Source organism: Typopeltis vanoorti, chromosome 1 (genome assembly GCF_054136105.1).
Source record: "Typopeltis vanoorti isolate ZY-2024b chromosome 1, IOZ_Tvanoo_1.0, whole genome shotgun sequence".
In the NCBI taxonomy this organism is placed as follows: Eukaryota; Metazoa; Arthropoda; class Arachnida; order Uropygi; family Thelyphonidae; genus Typopeltis; species Typopeltis vanoorti.
Genome location: NC_143549.1, coordinates 135,875,877 through 135,901,404, shown reverse-complemented (window position 1 = coordinate 135,901,404; position 25,528 = coordinate 135,875,877). Strand labels below are relative to the sequence as shown.

Here is a 25,528-nt window from a genome sequence, read left to right as displayed (position 1 = left end):
TCAGTTGTAAGTCAGCAGTTAGAATTGAAGGAGGTACAAGGAGATGGTTTAATGTTAAATCTGGTGTCAGACAAGGATGTACATTATCACCTCTGTTATTCATTATCTATATGGATTACATTATGAAGGAAAGTGGTATTACAGCTGATATCAAATTGGAGATGTTAATGTCAGCTCCTTGCTTTATGCGGATGATGTTACATTTCTAAATTAATCCGCTACAAGTCTGCAAGATTCCCTCACTAAATTGAATAACTGTTGTGATAGATATGGTATGAAGGTTAGCAATAACAAGACAAAGATAATGAAAATAGGCAGAAGCAGTGAAGATATCAGCTGAATTGTGAATGGAGAACCTATAGAACAAGTAAAACATTTCAGCTACTTAGGCATGATTTTTAGTGAAGATAGTAAATTAAATATGGAAATAGACAACAGATCAACAAAACTGGTATGGTAGGAAGTCAATTGAATAAATTCATATGGAATAAGAGAGAAATTAGTCAAAACACTAAATTAGCTGTATACAAGACAGTGTGCAAACCAATTTTAACTTATGGATCTGAGTCAGAAATAAAACACTGCACCAAAGACTAGAGACCGCAGATATGAGAGTCATGAGAAAGATTAGGGGGTGTGAACAGATGGCATCAATGGCAATATCATATTAAAAAAGAAGATATTAGGAAAGAACTTGACATTGTCAGCATCCAGGAATGCGTTAGCAGAGCTAATCTCAGGTGGTATGGTCACTTACACAGAATGGGCAAGGAAAGATTAACCAAACAAGTGTTCTCTGCCAGGGTGGCAGGAAAAAGACCCAGAGGAAGACCAAGATATAGGTGGATTGATACAGTAAAAAGTGCCTTAGAAGATAGATATATAAATATAAGATATAAATATAAGTTATGGGGTATTTTAATTATGGTAACATTGATTGGAAGGTGGAGAGGACACATGTGAGGAAGGAAATGATTTTATTCAATTATTAAGGGATAACTATCTGAGACAGCATGTAATTGAAAATACTAGGGGTGTGAGAGTACTTGACCTGGTAATAGCATCTCACAATTTGACTGTAATGAATATGACCAAGTTGCCACCTATTAGTGAGAGTGATCATAAGGTCTTGACCTGGGAGGTGGCTAAAGGTGTGGAATTTTTGATTAAGACAGGGTATATGTGGATTATTCCACATATACCCTGTCTTAATCAAAAATTCCTTAATTAAAAATTACTGTGCTGCCAAGTATGACAAGCTTAGGAGATTGCTTGGATCAGTGTCATGGCATGTACAACTTCAAGGTCTGGATGTCGATAGAGCACGGAAGTGGTCAAGGAGCATTTACAGGAGGTTATGGCTGATTGTATACCTAGGGTCTGAATAGTAAAACAAGTAGGGGTTAAATGGATGAATAACACCATTAAGCTTGAGCTGCAAAAAAAAAAAAAACAACTGTGGAGGGAATTTAAAGAAAGGGGTGACCTGCAGGCACACGAATGGTATAAAGTGCAGGCCAGAAGGGTAACGAGTGTGGTAAAAACAGCAAAAGCCGATTATGAAAGGAAACTAGCTATGCAAGCAAAAGAGAATCCCAAACAGTTCTTCAAATATGCTGCAAGCAAAAAAAAAAAAAAAAACGAACTGTACATGGCAAAATTATTTTAAGGAATGACGATGGTAAGGAGGTCACTGAACCAGTCGATATAGTGGAGTTACTGAGTGCACACTTTGCAAAAGTATATCATCCAGGTGGTGACATTGAAAAAATGAAGGAGCCATTAGTTTATATGGGAATTGTGATGAATGAAGTGGAGTTGAATAGTTTATTACAGAACCTTAATGCGAATACATCTGTGGGATTGGATGGTATACCGGCATGGGTCTTGCGTGAAGCGGCCAAGGAATTATCAGTGCCCTTGACCATGTTGTTTAATCTGAGTCTCGTGTCTGGTTTAGTCCCGAAGGTGTGGAAAGAGGGGAAAATAGTTTCACTGTAAAAAGGAGGATCCAAGACTATGTTTGCAAATTACCGAACGGTCAGCATATCAGGAGTTGTTGTCAAGGTCTTGGAGAAAGTAGTCAAGAGAAAAATACAGGAATGGATTGATGAAAATGAGATACTGTACAGGGGACAGCATGGTATTGTAAAGGGTAGATCATGCCTGAGTAACTTGCTCAAGTTTTATAACAAGGTGACAGCTGAACTGGATAAGGGAAATGGGTTTACAGTGATAATACTGCTGGACCTGGCAAAGGCGTTTGACAGGATACCACATGGAATTCTAATCCGTAAACTACAACATATGGGAATGGATATAGGGTTGGTGAGATGGATAGGTGGGTGGTTGATGGAGAGATATCAAAGAGTGGTTTATTCAGGAGTGGAGTCCAAAAGACGGCCTGTGACTAGTGGGGTGCCACAGGGTTCTGTTCTTGGACCACTGTTGTTTAATCTGTTCATTAACGATATAGGGAAGGATTTAAGTGGAACAGTTCATTTGTTCGCTAATGATGCAAAAGTTGGGGAGGGCGATAGTGAATGCAGAAGATGTCAAAGTCTTGCAGGATGACTTGGATAGATTGGAGTTCTGGACTAAGGAGAATGGATGTCAATTTAATGTGACAAAATGTAAGGTTATGCATTTTGGGGTGAAAAGATTAGCAGCAGTATACCACATGGGTGGAACTGTACTCCAAGAGATTGATGAGGCCAGGGACTTGGGAGTGTTGGTGGATAGGGAGATGAAGTTTAGGGGGCACATTGCGAAAGTAGCTAAATCAGCTCATCAACTCACTTGTTTGTTGAAAAATACCTTAACGAGCAGAGACAAGCAAGTTATTGTACCTCTGTACCGAGCCTTGATAAGACATCATCTTGACTACTGTGCCCAAATTTGGTCACCTCGGTTCCTTCTTGATGGGGAGGAGGTGGAGAGGATCCAGAGGCAAGTGACTAAGATGATAGCAGGTCTATGGAATGAACCATATGAGAACAGGTTGAAGATTTGTGGGTTTCAGAAACTGGTTGATAGGCAGAAAAGGGGGAGATATGATTGAGACATTCAAATTGCTAAAAGGATTCTATAAGATTAATTCAGAGGATATTTTTGAGATCAGTACTCTTGGCAGGAGAACTAGGGGACACCTATGGAAGCTGGGCAAGAGTGTGGTTAGCAGTGGTGTTAGAGCTGGGTTCTTTACTTTTAGAGTGGTAAATGAGTGGAATAAGCTGCCAGAATCTGTTGTGGGTGCTATGACAGTGAGCAAGTTCAAGGCAAGGTATCATAGATACTGTGAGAATGTTGTATAGTTGTGTGGACATGATGTTTAGGGCCTCCCTCGATGAGTCTAAGGACTCCTGGAGTAGCCCGAAAATAATAATAATAATAATAAAGATCTGACAATGTTGTAGCTTTGACAGGTAACAGATTGATTTGGCAGAAAATTGTAGGGAGGAAGTTAGTAATGATGTAAATTTTTCATGTAGTACTATCATATCCTGTACACCCTTTGAGGGTAGATGTCAGGAATTTGATGATGGTGATTATACCAAAGTGCATAACTTTTCATTCACTAAAATTGAAGTGACAGCCATTTTCTCATGCACACAGATGCAACCTATTCAAATCATTCTGCAAGTGTGTCAGTCACATTTCTGATTACCCTACCAGTCTTTGCGTCATCAGTAAATAGCTGAATGTCTCCTGTTAAATCTTTCTCATTGTCATTAATGTAAAGAATGAATAACAAGGACTTCAAACTAAGGATCAGACCAAGGACTGATCCCTCAGGTATACTATTGGTCAACTTAAATCCAGTAGTCTCACATAATTTGAATCTCCCATATATCACTTTTTGATATCTGTCAGTCAGCTATTTACATTCCTACTATGTCCTTATCCAAGCTAATATTTTATAATCCAATCCCATATTCTCCACTTTATGCAACAGTCTTCCATGTTGTATACTTTTGACCTTTGATAGGTCAAACATGACAGTATACAACATGGAAGACTGTTGCATAAAGTGGAGAATATGGGATTGGATTATAAAATATTAGCTTGGATAAGGACATAGTAGGAATGTAAATAGCTGACTGACAGATATCAAAAAGTGATATATGGGAGATTCAAATTATGTGAGACTACTGGATTGAAGTTGACCAATAGTATACCTGAGGGATCAGTCCTTGGTCTGATGTATCTTGGTCTGCGTATCCATTCCCATTGTCTAGCTCACTGTAACATTATAATAAAATATGAGCAAGTTGCTCAAACATGACCCATCCTTAATAAATCCATGCTGTTCTTTAGAAAGTACAGATTCTTCGTCAATCCAGTTCTCTTTGAGAGCTCTTACCAACTTTTCCAAAATCTTCACCGCCACTCCCAAGATACTGATAGGTCAACCATTAGAAATCTTTTCACCACCTAGTATATATGATGGAAGTTTTTCACTTAGCTATACTACCAATTATATATTTGGTTTAATCCTTTATCCATGTGTAAGCACCACCACTTTTCACTACTCTTGTGCAATGGGATTATCACACATTCTTTCCACTCTGGTGGAATCCTGCCTGTTCTGAGACTCAAATTATACATTCTAGTAAAAGGAACAACCAGTTCAGATGAACACTTTTTTTGGTCCATGTCAATATTCTATCAATCCTGTATTTTCAAATTCTTATTCAGTTTATGATGATAATTTCTGGTTTTAATAATGCAAGGACAGCAAAGGTTATACCATGCCATACCAGAGGTTATAGCAGTACACAAGGTGAGACAATCACAAACATTCATGCCTGCAGCAGGATTTGAATCCATGACTTGTGTTGGAGAGTGGGTATGCTAACCATTTCACCAACCAGGTTAGCTCAGTTTATGCAATAGCTCTACTAGCTACTGCATCCAACATTAAGCACAATGTTGCATATATCAGCTTGATAGCTCTTAGCAAACTAGGTACTCATTAGCTGAACAATCTCTTCTGCATCTGTTACTTGCAACATAAATAGAATTCTTTTGGGCTATCTTTATATTGCAGAGTCAGTTTCTTCTCTTCAGACTTAGACTTCTTACATAATACTTGCAACTCTTTTGTCCCGTGTCTTATAATTTTCATAGCTAGCATCATCCTTGTTTGATCTTGTCAGCCTCCACTTCACACCAGATAGGCTTCAAACCCATTGCTACCAGTCATGCAACTATAGCTTTTCACCCTAACTGGACTCAAATCTGATATCATTACAGCACACCACCTCTTCTCCTATCTTGTCTGTCCTTCCTAAAATATGCTGTATCCTTTAAACTTGATACCAGTTAATATATCTGCCTATGAAAGCAAGTTCTCACTAATGTCTGCAGTTTGAGACCAATGTATTTAGCAAGGCCACAAACCCCTTTTTCCTGATACTCCTGGCATTTGTGTACAGACATAATAAATTGCCTCCATGCTTTTTTTTTTTTTGTGTAATTTCCTTTGTAGTCTGTATGATCCAGTTGAATAATTGGAAGATCTCTATTTGAATCTAAAGCTTTACTTATGCAGACATTCCTGAACATACTTAACAAGTCAAAACTGGACAAACACCATCATCCTTTCATGATAATCCCCTTGATGATTAAGCATATTCATCATTAACACAGAATACAGTTGCATAACTTAGTCACTCTTATGCATAGATTCTCCCTATCATGATATAGTTTGCCTGACTCCATATTAGGTCTAATACCAATAAATAATTTCTCAAGTCTCCTGACATCGAACACATTCAAGTGTAGATTATCCCTCATATATAAATCCATTCTTCCTCCACACTAACTCCACACACACACATATACCAAAATTTGCAACCATTCCTTCTACACAGCTTGGCATTGAATCATTTGCAACAGAACCCTTCTTCTTAATTCAGTATTGTAATATTATGGTAATATGCTAACAATTTTCCTTTTTTCACTCTTCACCCTCACTTCTTCCTTTCATATCCTTCTTCATACTGTGTTTATCACTAGTTAAATCATTTATTCTTACAAGAACTACTACCATCTCTTTTTCTTTTCATTTGTTATATTTTTTATTTTTGTGCCCAGAATACCATATAACAGCCTTTTTATATTCACTTTACTACTTACTTGATTACCATTACTTAATATCTCTTTCTTCAGTGCATTGCTATCTCTCCAAGACTTCTTGTTCTCAACCTCACTATATAGATTACCATTCTTTTTTTGTTGTTGCTCTGGTGCCATTTTATGGCACTTTAATATAGTAATAGATCAACAAGGATGTTGTGAAATACCCAAAATGCGATAATTATAACTAGAAAAAAAAAAGCTGTAATATAAAATAAAATATAATTTTTCTAATAAATAACACAATAATAAAATAAAAATCACCTATAGTGACCTCTCATGATACTAACCTCAAACCCAAAGTTATACTTCTTGTAGATAAACTTATACATTGGTTAGACGACTTTAAATTTTTCAAGAAATGACAACATACTCTAAAATGTTAATTAAAAACTTTAATCAATACCTTCCTATATTTTGGCAATGTTACATTGTCATCTTCTGGAAACATAAAACTGAAGTTGGTCCTAGATTCACTCTAGGACCAACTTCAATTGCCTTCATCAGCCTCATTTGCTCACTGTTAGTGCCTGCGTGCACATATCATAGTTTCATGTTCCCAGAATGGCAATGTAACATTGCCAAAATATAGGAAGGTACTGATTAAAGTTTTTTAATTCATATTTTAGTATATGTTGCCATTTCCTGAAAAATTTAAAGCCAAGGCTATACTGTGAAATTAATGAACTAATAATAAATCAATAATAAATTATTAATACAAAGATTCAAAACATGGAAAACATCTTAATGTTTTCACTGATGAACCTACATATAATTTTAGGGAACATAAATTTAATGTGCAAATAGATAATAGAAAATAAGCAAAGCCGGTATGGTGGGGGCCCAACCCGAATACATTTATATAGAAACTGGGAGGAATTAGTTAAACTCCCAGTATATATAGATATATATAAGCAAATTATTACATACTGTAAAGTATTTGATTTAACTTATTGATATTGGAGTGGAGTTATGAACAAAACAGTGAATCAAAGAACTAGAGTTCACAGATATGAGTTTTAAGAAAAATCAGACGAGTGAACAAATAGGGACTAGGTACTGTTTGCACTTAAGAATATCTAAGGAGCTAATTTAAGATGGTATATCATTTAAAAAGAATGAGAGAGAGAGAGAAGACTAGCGAAACAGGTACTTCATGTCAGGATAACAAGAAAAACTCCAGAGGGAAATCAAGATTAAGGTTGATTGATGCAGTTAGTAGTGCCTTAGAAGAATGAAATTTAGGTTCTGACAATACTGGAGGTGATGATAAATTATAAGGTAAAAATTATGGTATCATATGATTAAACTTTTATTAATTCTGGAGGAAAATTACTGATATCGAGAGTGCTGAATGTACAAGAATCAGCTTGTGCTATAACAGTATTTGTATCCTGTATGCCCTTGAAGCACATAGCAGAAATTAGAAGATGATGATGAAAATTCTTCTGAATTGATTAATTCCATATTTCTGGTAGAAGAAATATGGAATTACCATACTATAATGCAGGGTTTCTCAAACTTTTTCTAAGACGGAACACTTCACAAATGCTGAAATTTTCACGGAACATCTTGGTTATTTTGTAATGTATTAATTAATAATTAACTGGCAATTTAGCCAATTTTATTAATTATTAATAATACAAATTGATAATTAATTATTAATTAATTAAACAAAATTAAAGTTCAATTTAATTTGTTTTAATTAATTTAATTAAAGCATCAATAAACCATCATTAAATTAATTTCTGCTGATTTTCATTGACATATCCTATTCTGATCAAATATATTTATAATATTATTATAAGTGCTTACAAGTGAATGCAGACTTTTTCTCCTGTGTGCTGGTAGTTTTCCCCTCCTTTTATACATCCTGGAGATCTTTGTAGACTTGAGGTGAATGACTCACGATCTGTTCCGTCACAAACACCTTCAAATAAGAGATTTCTTAATACCAAAATTAAACAAAGTGTCTTGCCTCTTATTCATATTAGAATTTAAATCTGTATTCCTATTACTTTTAGGCACTTATACACTGCAATACGAACTTGCGGAGAAAGTATTCAGTATTACTAGATTTGAGAACCAAATACAGACTACATTGATTTTCAATTTCAGTGGAAAAATTTTCTTTATACTTCCTTGATTGGTCACTGACATTTGCAACACAGATGTTATTTTGTTCAGTTTTGAGAACATGCCGCCCATTGTTGTAATTGGCTTGCAGGCAATTTTTTATGATTGGTCATAAACGGCGGTATTCTCTTCCCCGATTGTTGAAAGATTTCGATGTGTAAAAATTAACGATAATTCATGAATATTTCCATGTTTAAAAATATGCCGCTTGTCACTGACATTTGCTACACAGATGTCATTTCCTTCAGTTTTGAGAACAGAGGATATTCCACCATTGTTATAATCCGATTGCAGGCAATTTTTATGACCGGTCATAAACAGCGGTATTCCCTTTCCCAAATGTTGAAATGTTTCGATGTGTGAAAATTAACGATACATAGATGTTATTAGGGATTCTGGGTATGAGCTTTTCGACATATTCACGAGTATTATTCTCCTCAGAATATTTCTACTATAAAATATTTATTCATGAAAAATGCTTAGAAAACTAAAATGACAAATTCCAGAACTTCTCGCGGAACACTAGTGTTCCATGGAATACAGTTTGAGAAACCCTGCTATATTGCATAGCACATTACCTTTCAGATACCATAATGCAACCAAGCATCATGGGAAAGATATCATCATCATATTTTCCATAAACAAGTAGCAAATTGGCATATTACTATATCATTCAAATACTCTAGACTGCAATTTTTTTTGGTTAAAAAATATTTGGCAAGAAATTGTACTGTTGGGTTCATCCTTTACCCAGGCATGAGCAAACAAAAGTTTGCATGTAAAGTAACATTTTGAGAGTTACCTATATATGTTCACGAGTATTACTTTTAATTATTAATTTTTTACAATCTATATATACATATATATATATATATATAGATTGTAAAAAAGAGATAAGATCTCAGCAAAAGTAAACCTATAGCCAATGGACATCAATGGAAAAGCATCAGACACCAATGAGCATTGGATCCATGGGCACTGATCATGATGACTTTTGTATAGAGGTGGATGACTCACATAAAATTGCTCTGGTATACTATAATGCATGGCACACTTGTTTTTGGACATATAAGATTGTTGAAATGATTTTTATTTTATTTTATTTTATTTATTTTAAGACAAGCCTTAAAAACTCAAGTAGCTATAAAAGCCCATCCAGAGCAGGCTTTTAGAAACGCCCATGGTGGGATTTGAACACGCTTGTCCTCCCACCTGTTGGTTGGAGAACAGGCGTGCCATCCACTTGGCCAACCAAGTCAGCAATTTTGCTCAGGCTTTCCACAGATCTAACTTCTCAATGGAAGTTAGATGTCAGTAAAGCTCAAACCCCTTCCCGTAAATGCAGGGTAAGCTATACATCTGAAAGTATGCATGCTATACATTACAGAATACTAGGATAATCTGATGTGAAGTTATCTGCCATTATAAACAAGTAGCCTACAGAAATGTAATGACAGGATTGGGTTTGGTTATTATTAAAACAGTACTTTACAGTAAACAACAGCAAAGAAACAAAGTAATTAATTTATTGAGTTACCAATATTTCACTGGATTTCAAACTGGCATCTTAAAATACCAATGCTGGTTTGAAATCCAGGAATATATTAGCAACTCAATAAATTATTGATTTATTTTGTTCCTCAGGTGTTGTTTATACTGTTAAGCACTATTATGAATGTGCGAGTAGCCTAGTCATGATATTAATCTGCATGCAAACTTTTTGTTTGCTCATGCTTTGGATAAAGGATAAAAACAATATAATTTCTTGTCAAGTATAATTTACTTTTTAACAAGCAAAAAAACTTGCTACAAATATATATATATATATATATACTAACATAAAAAACATTTTTATTATACTAAGTGAAAAAAAATTCATGTCACTGACTGCAGTCAAATGAAAATAAAAGATTGCTCAGGCTTGGTTTAAACAAAAGAATAAATACAGTCCTTTTAAAAGTAACATCCATCATTAATTTTGAGCTCTACAGTAAATTAAAAATGGATTAAAAAACCATACTTGTAATTGATAAGGTTTTCCAGCTTTCACGAGGGCATTAATTAACTGGCTTGTATGTGAAAAATGAACATTTTCATCCATGAGGCCATGAATAATTAATAGACGATTCTCTCTGAAAAAAATTTCTCTTATAAATAAACAATAAGTAATCTAGTTGCTTTTATAGATTTCAGGATAAAAACTATGATTATTAGTAGTACTACTATGATAAATTCTCTTTTTAATAGCAATGAAAAATTATAATGAGAGACAACTGTGTTATGTCTGTTTTACTACTATCGTGGTAGGAAACCTGAACCTTCTTGTATCATTATATGCTTGCCTATATTGTTAATAGACAACACCAAATCTCAATAAGGAACAGAATACTCAAAAGTGAACACTCACATAATTTATGATAATCATTTTATCATACACTTTTGTGTTAGAGCATTGAATTAGGACCATCTGCATCACCCTAAGATCGGTATGAAAGCAGCATGTAGCACTGAATAGTAATGTAATGTTTTTATTTATTTCGTATGATGATGATGATACAATGGCCGTGAGCCCCTTTTACAGGGAGGTACAGCATCACCTCAATCTCCTCCCCTCCCTCTATTTTTATCCAGGCTTGGGACTAGCATAACTGATGAATCAAACCTATGGGTGGAAGGACTGTCTTAAGTATCCCTGACTATAATCAGTGTGTGTTCTTGGGATCAGTTTACCTGTTCTGGGAGAACAAGAGTTTCTGGGTGAAAAAACCCGCCTACCTCCATATGAGACCAGCTAACTCACCTTTCATTGAAAGAGACCAGATAAAGGTTCCTCACGTCATGGACGAGAATCGAACCTAGGTCTTTCCGACCAAGCTAAGGAGGTTCTTGTAATATAATGCAATTGGCTATATGGCTCTACAAGCAATAGTATCAGAGTTATGGATTTTTTTTTTTTTTTTTAATGGTAATCCCACTTATGAAAAGTTATCAACCTGTTGTATATTAGTATCATGGATAGATAGGGGAAAATAAATTTGGAGTATTTTTAAGATCTGAGGGGCACTACCAAATGTGAGCAGAGCATCCAATGGTTGGAGAGATTTGTACAGGATTCTTTTTTGCGAGAAATAAAACAAGATGGAGTTTTAGTAGCAGTGAAAGGAAGGTTAATTAGAAAAGGTGCTATATGTGATATGTGGAGAATTTTTGGTGATCTTGCATAGCTGCAAGGCTTGTCACACAAGAAAGTGGAGTACAGTTTACTGTCATCAGAAAACTGTATACTGGGTTTGAAGTCAAATTGAGAGCGGATCATTTGATATATATATATATATACTCAGACTGAATATACTCAGTCTGAATATATATATACTCAGTCTGAATATATATATATACTCAGTCTGAATATATATATATATATATATATATATTCAGACTGTGTGTATATATATATATATATATATACACACAGTCATCCTTCGACTTACGTCGGGTTCCGTTCCATCGGGCAGGACGTAAGTCGGTTGGATGTAAGTCAATACATTAAATCAACAGAGTTATAGGAGGTTAGGGACTTAACTATAATAAGGACAATAGTCATTTTAATTTTTAAACCTTATAAAAGTGTACTGCGCATTACTGCCACTATAAAGCAGAAGAACAATGACCCAAATCTTCCTCCACAATCATCATTACCATCCCTATGTGAAGGACCAGGCTGCAGCTCTTCTGGTTAACCTTTGTTTTTTTTTTGACGAAAATGTCCAATATACTTTGCTTATTCCTCTTCTTCTTCTTTTCACCATAAATTTGTTTATAGCAAACAAATGCATCATGTACCTTCCTTTCTATTAATAATAATGTTCAACACTGGGGGATCCATCTCTTCAGCCATTTTGAGAACATCACTAACTGCAAAGAACATTACTGCAAGATCTTCACTGTGAATTGTTTAACTACCTCTTCCTGTTTCTCTTTTCCCTCTTCCTTCCTCTTCGCAACACGCTGTTCCTCCAGTTTGACCAATTCTTCATTAGCCTACTTTCTATGAGTTGAACTATGTCATCATCATAATTCACTTCGAGATTCAGACTGTATGCAAGACACACTCTTTCTTCACTCAATTTACAAAGGTCTTAATTTTTTTCAAAACTTCCAAAATCATGCACAAACTGTTTTAATGTATTTTTCCATATGCCATTCATACACTGAGAGGTCACTTCATCCCAAGTCACAGCAATATTTTAATAGCATGATAAATATTGAATATTTTCCAGAATTGCATGAGAGTCTGATCCTTTCCTTCAGTGACAGAAATGGCTTGTGAAAAAGTTCTCCACAGATATAAGCCTTAAACACTGCAAGAACTCCCTGATCCATCGGTTGGATCAATGAAGTAGTGTTTGGAGGAAGAAACATGACCTTGATCTTGGGGTGAAGATCACTGATGTAAGGTGACCTGGAGCGTTATCTAGAATTAATAAAATTTTAAATTCTACATTTTCTTTCCCACGATAGCTTTCCATTTCACTCACATATAACAGTTGATTAAGGCATCCTCAAACAATTTTTGAGTCATCCACGACTTCTTATTGCTCCGTTAATGAACTGGAAAAGTATGCTTCCAGCTCATGAGAATCCACGAGTTTTGAAGGCTTGTGGATTCTCACTGTGCCATATTACAAATGGCTTCAGTTTGTATCCAGCCACATTATTCCCTAAAGGAATCGTAATACGGTCTTCAAGAGCTTTGAAACCAGATATGCATAGATTTTAGCTTTTTGTGGATGAATGCCTGCTCAACCATTCTTTTTCCAAAGCAAAGCGGTCTTATCCATATTAATTATTTGCTGTGTCAAATAATTTTCCTCCGTAATAATAATTTTATCCAATTTCTCCACAAACTCCTTGACAGCCTTCTCATCAGCACTTGCAGATTCACCATACATTTTCACATTATGCAGCGCAAAACGCTACTTGAATCTCATGAACTGACCGAAAGAAAGGTTGAATTCATAGTCGTAATCAGGCCTTGCTTTCTCTTTCAACATGTTGAAGAGACTTAGTACCTTAGCAGTTATGGTCCTAGTGTTAAGGAGTATGCGCTTTTGGTTCAGGTCCTCTATCCATGATGCAGGTAGCTTTTCCATATCACCAATAGAACCTTGTCATTGCTTTGTCATTATTGTCGATTTAATGGAAGCAGATCCTTTCACAGCCTCTACGATTTTATCCTTATTATTCAAAATGATAGTCACAGTAGAATGAGACCATCTGAAATCGTGCGATCACACTGACAGGCTTACCAGCTTCATGTTGCTTTATAACTTGCAACTTCATTTCAAGATCAACTGCTCTCCTCTTTTTCTGTGATGCTTCACTAGGTTTTTTGATTAGGTGTGTAAGGGGGGGGGAGCCATGTTGCACAAAATATTTAACAATAAATACATAAATAACCTATTTCTCAAACATAAAATCAACAGAGGAACTGTTAAAAACACGTGCTGAATGCCGAGGGAGTTTACCACTGAATACACTGTTACCATTCACATGATGCATTGTTGCTAAATAGAAACCTTTTTACTTTATACTTTCCAACATGATGCAAGCAAGCTTAAAGTAAAAAGGTTTCTAAAGATATATTTCGGTGATTATACCACATTTTTTTTATTATTCAGTTATATAAAACACTGAAATAATAGTTCCCAACAAATTTCGTAAATTGTAGGATTTACATCTTCAGGGGGTAAATAGTATAACTTAAAGTTTAAACAAGAGAATTAATATATACAAATCATAACCATCTGGCTATTCATAAAACTCAAATAACAGAATGCAGATATATAACGTTATTGACGTTGAACAATACTGGACGATGTCATGTGTTCTTGTTCTCATTCTTACAGTCTGAGCTCAGATTGAAGTAGATTTTTTATTAGAGCTGACCACACTTGATGGAGAATTAAACCTTGATTTTTATTGCATTGGGTTGGCTTTTTTTAGCATATTAGCAGCTCCTTTAAATTTTCTTATATAACTGTTGTTTTCTATGTATGACATCGTCGTTTTTTGCCAGAGTACATCGTGTCCAGTGGAAGTGGTACGCAAAGCAAGACCCGTTTTTTGTTCTCTTTTGTATTGTATGTCTTTTTGGTGTTCAGCCATGCGTATTCCTCCAGATCTTCTTGTCTATCCTATGCAGCAAATCCCGCAAGAGCAATGGATTTTGTAGACTCCTGGTTTTTTTAAGAGGATGATGAGGTGGTGGTTTTGGTGGATGTAGGAATCTTGAGATTTTTTCCATAGGAAGGAAGGCTACTTTTATGTTGTGTTTGTTCATTAATTTGGCTAGCTTGTCTGTAACATTTTTGATATAAGGAAGCGAGATTGCGTTTTTGTAATCCTGTTTTATTGTGTTGTTAGCTGGAGCCATTTTAAGGATTCTCTTGATGGTTTTTGTTTCGTACCCATTCTGTTGGAGGATTTGTGTTAAGTATTTTAGTTCTTCATTACATCTTTCTTGTGTGCTAGAAATATTGTATGCTCTGTCTCGAAGAGTTTTAATTAAGCTTATTTTTGGTGAAGGATGGTGGTGTGAGGTTGCATTTAGAAATCTTCCAGTGTTTGTCGGCTTTCTATATACTGAGAAGGAGAGTTTACTTTCTTCATTAACTTCTAATAGAATATCCAGAAAAGGAAGTTTTTTATTTTTTTCTTGTTCTAAAGTGAATTTTATGGTGTTGTGCAAATTGTTGAGATAATCTTTGAAATTGATAAGTTCAACTGTTGTTCCACTAAATATGAAAATATCGTCCACATAGCGTAGCCATATTTTTGGTTTTTTATGGTAATTCTTAAGAGCATTGTTTTCAAATTTTTCCATAAATAGGTTTGCTAATACCGGTGATAATGATGAACCCATGGCCAGTCCTTCTTTTTGTTCCCAGATTCTATCTTTATAGGTGAAAAAAGTATTGTTTATACAATGTTAAAAAAGATTCAAGATGTCCGGAGGGAAGAGGTCTTCTAGGAGATTCAAAATTTCTTGTCTCGTGACAACACAATAAAACAGGATTACAAAAACGCAATCTCGCTTCCTTATATCAAAAATGTTACAGACAAGCTAACCAAATTAATGAACAAACACAACATAAAAGTAGCCTTCCTTCCTATGGAAAAAATCTCAAGATTCCTACATCCACCAAAACCACCTCATCATCCTCTTAAAAAACCAGGAGTCTACAAAATCCATTGCTCTTGCGGGATTTGCTACGTAGGACAGACAAGAAGATCTGGAGGAATACGCATGGCTGAACACCAAAAAGACATACAATACAAAAGAGAACAAAAAACAGGTCTTGCTTTGCATACCACTTCCACTGGACACGATGTACTCTGGCAAAAAACGACGATGTCATACATAGAAAACAACAGTTATATAAGAAAATTTAAAGAAGCTGCTAATATGCTAAAAAAAGCCAACCCAATGCAATAAAAATCAAGGTTTAATTCTCCATCAAGTGTGGTCAGCTCTAATAAAAAATCTACTTCAATCTGAGCTCAAACTGTATGAATGAGAACAAGAACACATGACATCGTCCAGTATTGTTCAACGTCAATAACGTTATATATCTGCATTCTGTTATTTGAGTTTTATGAATAGCCAGATGGTTATGATTTTTATATATTAATTCTCTTGTTTAAACTTTAAGTTATACTATTTACCCCCTGAAGATGTAAATCCTACAATTTACGAAATTTGTTGGGAACTATTATTTCAGTGTTTTATATAACTGAATAATAAAAAAAATGTGGTGTAATCACCGAAATATATCTTTTGAACCAATTAGCCACAGAAGTCTACGCCTGCAATTAAAAAGGTTTCTATTTAGCAACAATGCATCATGTGCAGTCGTAAACTCCCTCGGTAGTCAGCAAATGTTTTTAACAGTTCCTCTGTTGATTTTATGGAATAAATTTATCCCATAATGGAATAAATAACATTTACGACAATGGGATTACAGACATATCTTCGAATGGACGTATGTCGCGGGATGACTCTGTGTATGTATGTGTACATACACACACATGCGCTGGCCTGGTTGGCCGAGTGGTTACCATATCCGCTATCCAGCCAAGAGGCTGTGGGTTTGAATCCCACATAAGCATGAATTTGTGATTGTCTTCTCTCAATATGGACTGGGTCACCATGGGAGTAGTAGACCCAAAATCTCCCACAACGGGAGAAGCATTCACCCTGCTGTGGGTAGAAAAATAGGCTGGTAATTTTAATATATATATATATATAATGCTTGTTTTGTAAAATAAATAAATAAGTGCCAGTACTCATTCTTTTCTAGAAGAAAAAATTGAAAATTAAAAGGATATAAAACAAAAAAGTAAACTAAAAAATTATTCATTTATATTTTTATTTTATAGAATGATACTGTTTCTGGAATAAGAACAATAAATTATGTACACAGGTAAGAGTGTAAAAAAAAATTACTGACTACTACAAATTTCTAAATGTTTTGCATCTGTACATTAGGTCACTGTTAATAAAAGTGCTGGTATGAAGTACTGTTGCATACCATCTCAAAAACAGAATGGAGAGCGAATGGAAGAAAAGAACATGCTGAAACACATTGGCAAGCATTAGTTGCAAATTTTTAGGATAAAGATTCATCCACAATCACATGCTGTCGAGAAAGTGAGCTGGCAACCCAACCAGTTGCAGAATTAAGAAGACATATCATATGCTGGAAGCTTACTTACTAGGCCTTTGTACCAAATCCAAGAACAGCTATGAAGACATCCAAACTTTTCCATGGCATTTGTCCAAAGGTGAGTAACATAGTACAAGAAGATCAGTTGATTAATAGTGGTGGAATCCCCTGTTGGTTGAGAGGATGTAAAGTAGCACACAGGTTGAGTATCAATGGTTTTTTCCCCCCTCATTACTTTAGAAAGAAAAAGTGAGTGAAACTGGATGGTAATGTCTGGTAATGTCTTGCACAGTCTGGAAATTAGCCCATATTCAATCAGTTGAATATGGGCTAATTTCCAGACAGCAAGACAGATACTAATGGAATATGAGAGAATAAAAAGATAACACAGAAGAGGAATCAAATGTGGAGCATAAAACTTCGGTACAACTGGAGAAATGTCACTAGGACCGAAAGTCTTCTGATCTCTTTCTGGCAAAAATCAAAGGGAGCATCGAATGTTGTGTGTCTGGAATGGCAGGAGGCATTTATTAAGATTGTTAATGTGAGATTGAGCAAAAAAAAAAAAAGGAACTTTTAAAATGCAAAAAAGGCAAAAGCTTTGAAAGAAAATCAGAAATGACCATTATTTGTACATAATGGAAGGTTCCATCATTTTAGACATTTCAAAATACATTTTAGGTACTGACAGTTTGCATGCAGCTATCCAAATGCAATATACCTGGTTCTTTTCTTGTAAGCTTTAGCACACTTCTCAGAGAACTCAAGGCAAATAAGAATTGCTTCAGTGATACACTGAGTGCAAATGTTTGGATCAGAAGACTGAAAAAAAAAAAAGGGCACAGAAGTCAAAGTCCCAAAGATCGTCCCACTGGCATTCCCTGGTATTTTGGCAGGCATGTGAAGATCACTGGCAGTGCTTGAAAAAATGTATTTATTTGACTGTTCGTGAAAAAAAAAAAGTTTTGGTTCTAATCATCTATTTTATTTACATAGTACCGATTCTGTTTCATGCTTTATGTCGTAACTAGTTTTTCTGTATATTTTTCATACTTACTGAATCTACTGAGGAATGCTGGTCATTATAAACTGTCTGTTTCATCATAATGAAATATGACCAATGAAAGGATGAGATAGGATACATATGCTTCATTTTATCTTCAAAGAGCACTCAGTTGTACCACAAAGTAACATATTGAGACACAGCAAGCTCAGAAATATATGCAACAAACAGCGATAATTAGTTTATTATCTATGACTGGCCCTTTCCATTGGTCAATATTTTGAAGCCAGTCAGAATTCAGAAACCTGCTAATGTTGTTATATGTGTAGCCCTCAGGGTTTTATTTTTATTGAGAGTTTTTATGATAATAAATGATTTCCACGTAATTTGTTTATAATGGGCAGAGAAGAAATTGTTTACTTTTTTCCATAAAAGTGATTCAAGACTTAAGTATTAAAAGCAAAAAATATTATCATTAATTAAAAAAAGGGGTCTTGTATTGCTTATAAAATGCATGAATTTTTTTTTCTTCAGACCAATGAACACTAATATATAAGTAGTTAACATATTTGCTTTAGCAGTGCTAATTACACAGAGTAAAAATTAACCACAGCCTCAACAAAAGATTAAATCGACTAGATCAAGGATTAAACACATGGCTACAATATATATTTGACAACAGTGGTAGGTACATGCAGGCAAATATCTGATTAATAAGATATTTTCATAATTAGTGAGGCAGCACAAAATTTTTCAAGCCCTGATCACTGGTGATAACAAATGTCCCTGCATCTCTACCTGCCTGATCCATGCAAATGGAAAAGAAAAGCTAGCTAGAATTATGAACATTAAGCTTCAAGGCTCGACCATTAGAAAAATTGGACTAGAGAAAAACCAATATTTAAAGAAAGAGAATCAAAAGTTCAGAATGGTTGGTAACATTAGTGGAGTGATGGAGACAAGAAATGAATCCAACAGAAAGGGGCTGAAAGATTTTTAGTCAAAGAAAAATGGAGATTCTAAGTTGCAAACTGCCTGACATAGTATATCAGAGACAAAAATAATCAAACTAGGTGTAACTGGGAAAACTGACATGAGTACAGCTTTAAGAAACTGAAATTTGAGTTTCTGCTGTTTCTAGACTTCTTATTATATTCCTCTTTCTCCTGGCAACCAGTGTCTGCAGTCTGCACACTTTTAATCTACCCTCGTGATCAACATTCCATATACCAATATCAGTTTTGTAACTCTTCTTTCCAGAGCTTCTTTATCTCCTCAGAACCCATGAGATCAAATCTGTGCCCAAAACCAGGTGCAGTTGTATAGTATGCCCACGCTTTAGAGATCTCCACTTGGAAACTTGCCAAGAATAGTCGATTCATGCTGAAGGGAAGAAAGAAATGAAGGACATACGAATTGTTCGCCAACACGCGAAATCATGTGCTTTATAGGTAAAATTTTCAAACTGTTATACAAGCAACATAGTTAAGTACAATGATCATAAAACAGAAATTAATTTTCCAACGTCTAATAATAAACAACTCATCCCACAATACGGATTGATTACCCTATTATCGGAATGAATTCTCCTTTTTGTGACATGTGCAGAAGTGTCGAAGGGTCTCTAATCTGTGGGCGAACTATATCAAAGTCATGTAAAAAGTCAAAAATGACTTTTTACATGACTTTGATGATTTGATGACTTATTCTTACATGTCAGTGTTTGTTTCAGCATCACAACTATCCTCTGAGTTGTATTAACAATTTTTACTATGTGAACTTTGGACGTCAACTTCCTATTCACCATATCTCCAAAATCTCTAGCCTCATCAGTTTCTCTAAGCATAATCTCACAAATATATTGCTGGAAATCTCATCACACCAAAGTGCATAATGTCACATTTACTAACACTGAATTGACAGCCATTATCACTTGTCCATAGTTCCAGCTTATTCAAATCATCTGTAATGTTGTATATCAGTATCAGTAGAATCCCTGATTGCCTGCCTATCTTTACATCATCAGCAAAATCTCCTATTAGGCCCTTTCTAACATCATTAATACACAAATTGACCAACAATGGCCCAAGGACTGATCCTAGGGCTACACCACTTGTCACCTTAAATACAGTAGATGCACCCCCCCCACATAATACCATTTACCTGTTCAACAACCGCTAACTTATCTTATCCAGTCAGTAGTTTATATTTCATTCCCATATTCTTGTTTGTGCAACAGTCTGTCATGTAATATCCTATCAGACACTTCAGCAAAGTCCAACAGTGTCGCAGTGTATCCATTCCTTTTATCCCACTGTGCCATAACATTATAATAAAATACAAGCAAATCACTAAAACACGGTTTCTTTAGTAAACCCATGCTGTTCCTTACAAAATATGATTTGTCTGTCAACCATTTGTGTATACAAGTTCTTACCAACTTCTCCAACATTTTCCCAGCCACTTCAGGGATACTGATAGAAAGAAACACCAGTCTTTGAATGACCATTGTACAGTGGAATTATCATTCATTCTTTCCATTCTTATGGAATCTTTTCAGAGCTGAGACTTAAATTATACAAAGAGGTTAAGGGCCAGCTTGGGTGAATATTCCTTTAGCAAAGAGGTAATATGGTATGGTGACTCAATTTTAAAATTTGTGCTTGCCGAGGGGGTCGCCACTTCTAGTTTCCCGGGAGCGAAAATTAAAAATATGACAAACGTAATTGAAAACCAAAAAAAGAAATGAAACACAAATGGTTGTGCTGGTGGGTACTAATAATTTAAGTGGTGACAAACATAGTATGAGAGAAGATATGAAAGGTGTCTGTTAGAAGAAGCGAAAAGGAAATGTGAGAGAGTAAAAATTGTAGGATTACTACCTAGATATGATAGTACTGAGTTACGAAGGAGGGCGATGATAGCAAATTATTTCACGCACAAGCTATGTAGAAGATATGGATGTGAGTTTTTAGACGTGTAGGGTGTGTTTGATGGCAGAAAAGATTTGTATAAGAATGATGGCCTGCATTTGAATTCATTTGGCATCAGAAACCTAGGGAAATTACTTCTTGGTATGAGACCTAATGCAGAGCGTCAGTGAAACAAGATTTTCAAGGGAGGGTTAGGAAAAATGTGAGTGAACGTTCAGCTATGGTATGCAAACGTAATAAAGATATGAATGCCTTCGAACACGGTTATGCATGTGGCGAAGGAGGTGGAAAAATATGCTTTAGGTTCGGACCTTTTAAGTATGTCTTGGGAGGGAGAAAGAGAAAATTCTAGAACAAGACGAAATAGATTCCATATCTAATTATAAGAATAGGCTAGGTCGTAATTTATTATGTCTGTACACAAATACGAGGAGTATTAGAAACAAAGGGGTTGAGTTTGTTGCTTTATTGAATACGATGTGGCCTAAGATTGTTGGCATTAGTGAAAACTTGCCATCAGAATCAGATATGGTAAGTGGGATCGAGTATAACGGATATACTATTTTTAGGAATGACAGAAGAGATAGGAGAGAAGGAATGCTACTAATCATATCAGATGACTTAAGTCCAGTTAAGGTAGAAATGCAAGAAAACAATAATGGTAACAATGTCTCATGTAGCGGGTGTGAAGTGGAGGTTAACAGAATGAAATATATGGTGGGGTGTTGCTACAAACCTGGCTGCTCGGTTGTAGGGGACGAAGAAATACATCAATTTAGCCTTATGGATAACAAGCGAATGATCATTGTGGTTGGCTAATTTTCTAAACTTTGATTGGATAGAAGAGAAATCTTATGATAAAAAAGAAGAGGAATTCGAGGTCAGGAAGTATTGGATTTGCTCATAGCATCAGAAGGGATCTCTGTCAGGAATATGGCTATATTACCACCAACTGAGGCAGTGATCATGCTGTACTTTCTTGGGAAGTATCTACTTGTTCTGAAGCTCGGATTAAAACAGGCTACATGAGAACTACAAAGCTTGAACTTGTGATCAACTTAGGAGAATACTATCTTTGGTCCCATTATCACTTACTGAATGGAAAAAACATGTCAGCAATGCATGAGGAATCTTTGAAAACGTGTTGAATGAGGCGGTATCTCAATGTATCCCTCGTGTTCGAAAAAAAAATAGGTTGGGAGTGAAATGGATGTGCAACCTTATTGAGCAAGACATCCACAAGAAGAAGATGATGTGGAAAGAATATCGTGAGAATAAGAGTCAGAGGAGTTATGAAATAAATAAAGCTCAGGCCAGAAAAGTAACGAGTATTGTGAGAAAAGCTAAAACGGAGTATGAAAAGAAATTGGCCATGCAAGCTAAAGGCAATCCAAAAGAATTTTATCGTTATGCCGCAAGCAAACGAAAGAATGAATGTGGAAGAATAACTTTATTGAATGCAGATGGTACACGAGTGTCGGAAGCTAATGAGATTGTTCAGTTAATGAGTGCTCACTTTGCTAAGATTTATCAACCAGGTATTTGTGGCTGGTGCACAGTGCTACTGATACATTGGAGGAAGAGTTAGTGGTTCATGAAAATGAGGTTGAAGAGCTGTTGCAAAACCTGGATAAGTATTTGACAATTTGGACAGATCGAATATCAGCCCGTTTACTAAAGGAATGTTCATCTGAATTAGCTAGGACTTTCACATATTTGTATATCTTGAGTGTCAGCTTAGGAATGATACCACAGGAATCGAAGGAATATATGATAGTTCCATTGTGCAAGGGTGGTACAAAATCTGATGTATCTAACTACAGACCTATTAAAATCTCTGGTGTGGTAGTGAAGATTTTAGAGAACTTGGTAAGAACTCGCATACAGAAATAGGTAGACAAACATGCTATACTCTGCATAGGTTTACTAAAAGAAGATCATGTTTTAGCAATTTTCTCATATTTTATAACAATGTTACGGCAGAGTTGGATAAGGGGAATGAATACACTGTAATAATGTTGGATGTTTCTAAGGCATTTGATAGGATACCACAAGAAAGGCTGTTGCGTAAACTAGAGAATATTGAATTGCAATATTGTCTCTTGACATGGATCAAGGGATGGTTGACAGACAGACAGATATCAAAAAGTGGTATACAGTGAGCGAGAATCTGCCAGATTTAACCATCAAATTCTTAAATCTCTCATCCAGACTCATCTTCTGGGAATGGATATCACAAATCAGTTAAATGACTACCTCCATATTGAATTCTCCGAACACTTGATGCCTCGTCAACATCAGTCTAAGTCTCATTCTACAATGACTTTGTCAAATAGGAAGCAGAGGAAGAGGGCCTATGCAGGCCCCTCTATAAAAAGAATAGAGGGCAATGTACCAAAACCATCCTTGACAGTGCTTCCCCTCTACCTCTAGCAGACTTACATGATGATTTTTGTTAGATTCTGGAGTACAGTCTTTTCTGCTCCACCTCCACACTTCCCTGATGATGCCCATCCTACGATATTGAGGTCCATTCCTGCCCTTCAAATATACCAGCCTGTCTCCATCCAGGAGATTAAAGCAGCTCTTCCATCCAATTTTTCCGCTTCTGGACCTGATGGCTTTCCTGCGTCTAGGCTTCAGAAGGTGCTGCTGAAGATTCTTCAAGCCTTATTGGACATTCTCCTTTCCAGTAAAGCAATACCACCATACCTATGCGCTTCAAGAACTATCTTCATTCCGAAGAAAGAAACTTCAAGCTGTGCATCAGACTTTAGACCTATTACATCTCCCCTGTGATACTTAAGACTCTATCATAACATCTTTGTTAAATGACTTCAGCAACATATACAGCATGATTATAGACAGAGAGCTTATGTCCCTTCGGATGGCTGTGCCGAGAATATATATCTTCTTTCTTCTCTTCTCTCTGATTCCTGAAGACGCCTTAAGTCTCTATATATGGTTGCTGGATCTCCAAAAAATCTTTGATAGCATCTCCCTTCCTGCTCTCCTTCGAGCACTGTCTATTGCTGGATGTCCAGAACCCTTTCTATCTTATGTTATGGAGCTATACTTGGGAGAGCTCCATCACTATCACTACAGGATCCCGTGCGACTTCTATTCTCGCAGTGCGGGGTGTTCATCAGGGTAATCCTCTATCTCCCCCTTTTCTTTAACTGCATCATAGATGAGTTTCTTCACTCTCTTCATAGCCATATAGGCTACTCTCTAGGCACTCCTTCCTTTAATGCTATGGCCTTTGCGGATGATCTTATTCTCATAGCCTCTACTAAGGTAGGCTTGCAGGAACTCCTTGACCAAGCAGTTGACATTTTTCCTCTATTCGAGGCCTTTCTATTAATGTAGAGAAATCCTACTCTTTAGCTCTTGTCTCCCTCTGTTCGTGACAAGAAGCTTAAGGTCGAGACTAGAGTTTCCCTGCACGGGAGGCTGTTGCATGCTTTGACCATCCTGGAAGAGTGGATATACCTTGGTATCATGTTCACCCCAAAGGGAAGGTCTTCTGTCGCTTTTATCCTAGAAGCTGGGATCGCTTCTTTGAGGAAAGCTCCTCTCAAGCCCCAGCAAAGACTATTTCTCCTTTCCCACTATCTGCTACCTCACTTTTACCACAAGTTGGTGCTTGGTAGGACATATATCTCGGTACTGTCCCGAATGGACAGGGTTATCCATCCAGCTGTGAGATCATGGCTCCGACTGCCGCCCCCTCGCATGAAAATACTGCATATTTCCACACGAGGGTGAAGGACGGCGGGCTCGGTGTTCCATCACTTAGATGGGGTGATCCTATGCCTGCAGCTGTCCAGAATCGCGAAATTAGATCTATCTTCTTCCCCTATCTGCAGAGAGGCTTTCTATAGCCCATTAATACAAGAAGACTTTAGGCGGGCTAAAGGCTGGTCCCATTATCAAGGTACCTTAATTGAGTCAGCACCTGCAGAACACAAGAGATGGGCATCTCTGCTGAACTCTTCTGTAGATGGTGCTTCTTTAGAAGAGTCATATCTGGTGCCTCCCCAGCATGATTGGGTAAGGGATGGCACCAGACTCCTCCCTGGGTTCGAGTATATTGACCTTACCAGGACGAGAATCAATGCCCTACCCACTCGAGCCCGCACAGCTCGATGGGGTATTGACGACTCAAACTATAGGACTGGCTACCACTACAGTGAGACATTGTCTCATATAGCCCAGTGTTGCTTCTGCACCCATGGGGGCCATGTGCGGAGGCATGATGCCGTGGTCTCCATTCTGAACAACCGCTTTAAGAACAAAGGTTGGGAGACAGCGGTGGAACCACAGTATAGGACCTCCGCAGGTTTGCGTAAGCCAGACTTAGTGATTAAAAGAGATGGTGGTGTTTGGGAAGTTGATGCCCAGGTGGTGGGAACAGGGTGCCCACTAGCCTATAACCATAATAATAAGGTAAACTATTATAAGAATAACCAAGATGTGGTTAGTAAGATAAGGGAGGACTATGGGGCAACTTAGAGGTTTTACCAGCACCTATCTCTTTACATGGCATATGGAGCGCAGATAGTTATAAAGACTTAAAACAGCTTGGG

The 25,528-nt window shown here is 36.4% G+C and overlaps 1 protein-coding gene across 1 annotated transcript in view; it reads right to left on the bottom strand.

The window, feature by feature from the left end:
* LOC150110456 (dipeptidyl peptidase 9) overlaps window positions 1-25,528 on the bottom strand; it is a 441,463-nt gene that overhangs the window by 12,111 nt on the left and 403,824 nt on the right. Inside the window, exon 19 of the mRNA XM_090393952.1 lies at window positions 10,298-10,409. Within this exon, the coding sequence (XP_090250078.1) occupies window positions 10,298-10,409 (112 nt within the window). The remainder of the gene's footprint in view (window positions 1-10,297; window positions 10,410-25,528) is intronic.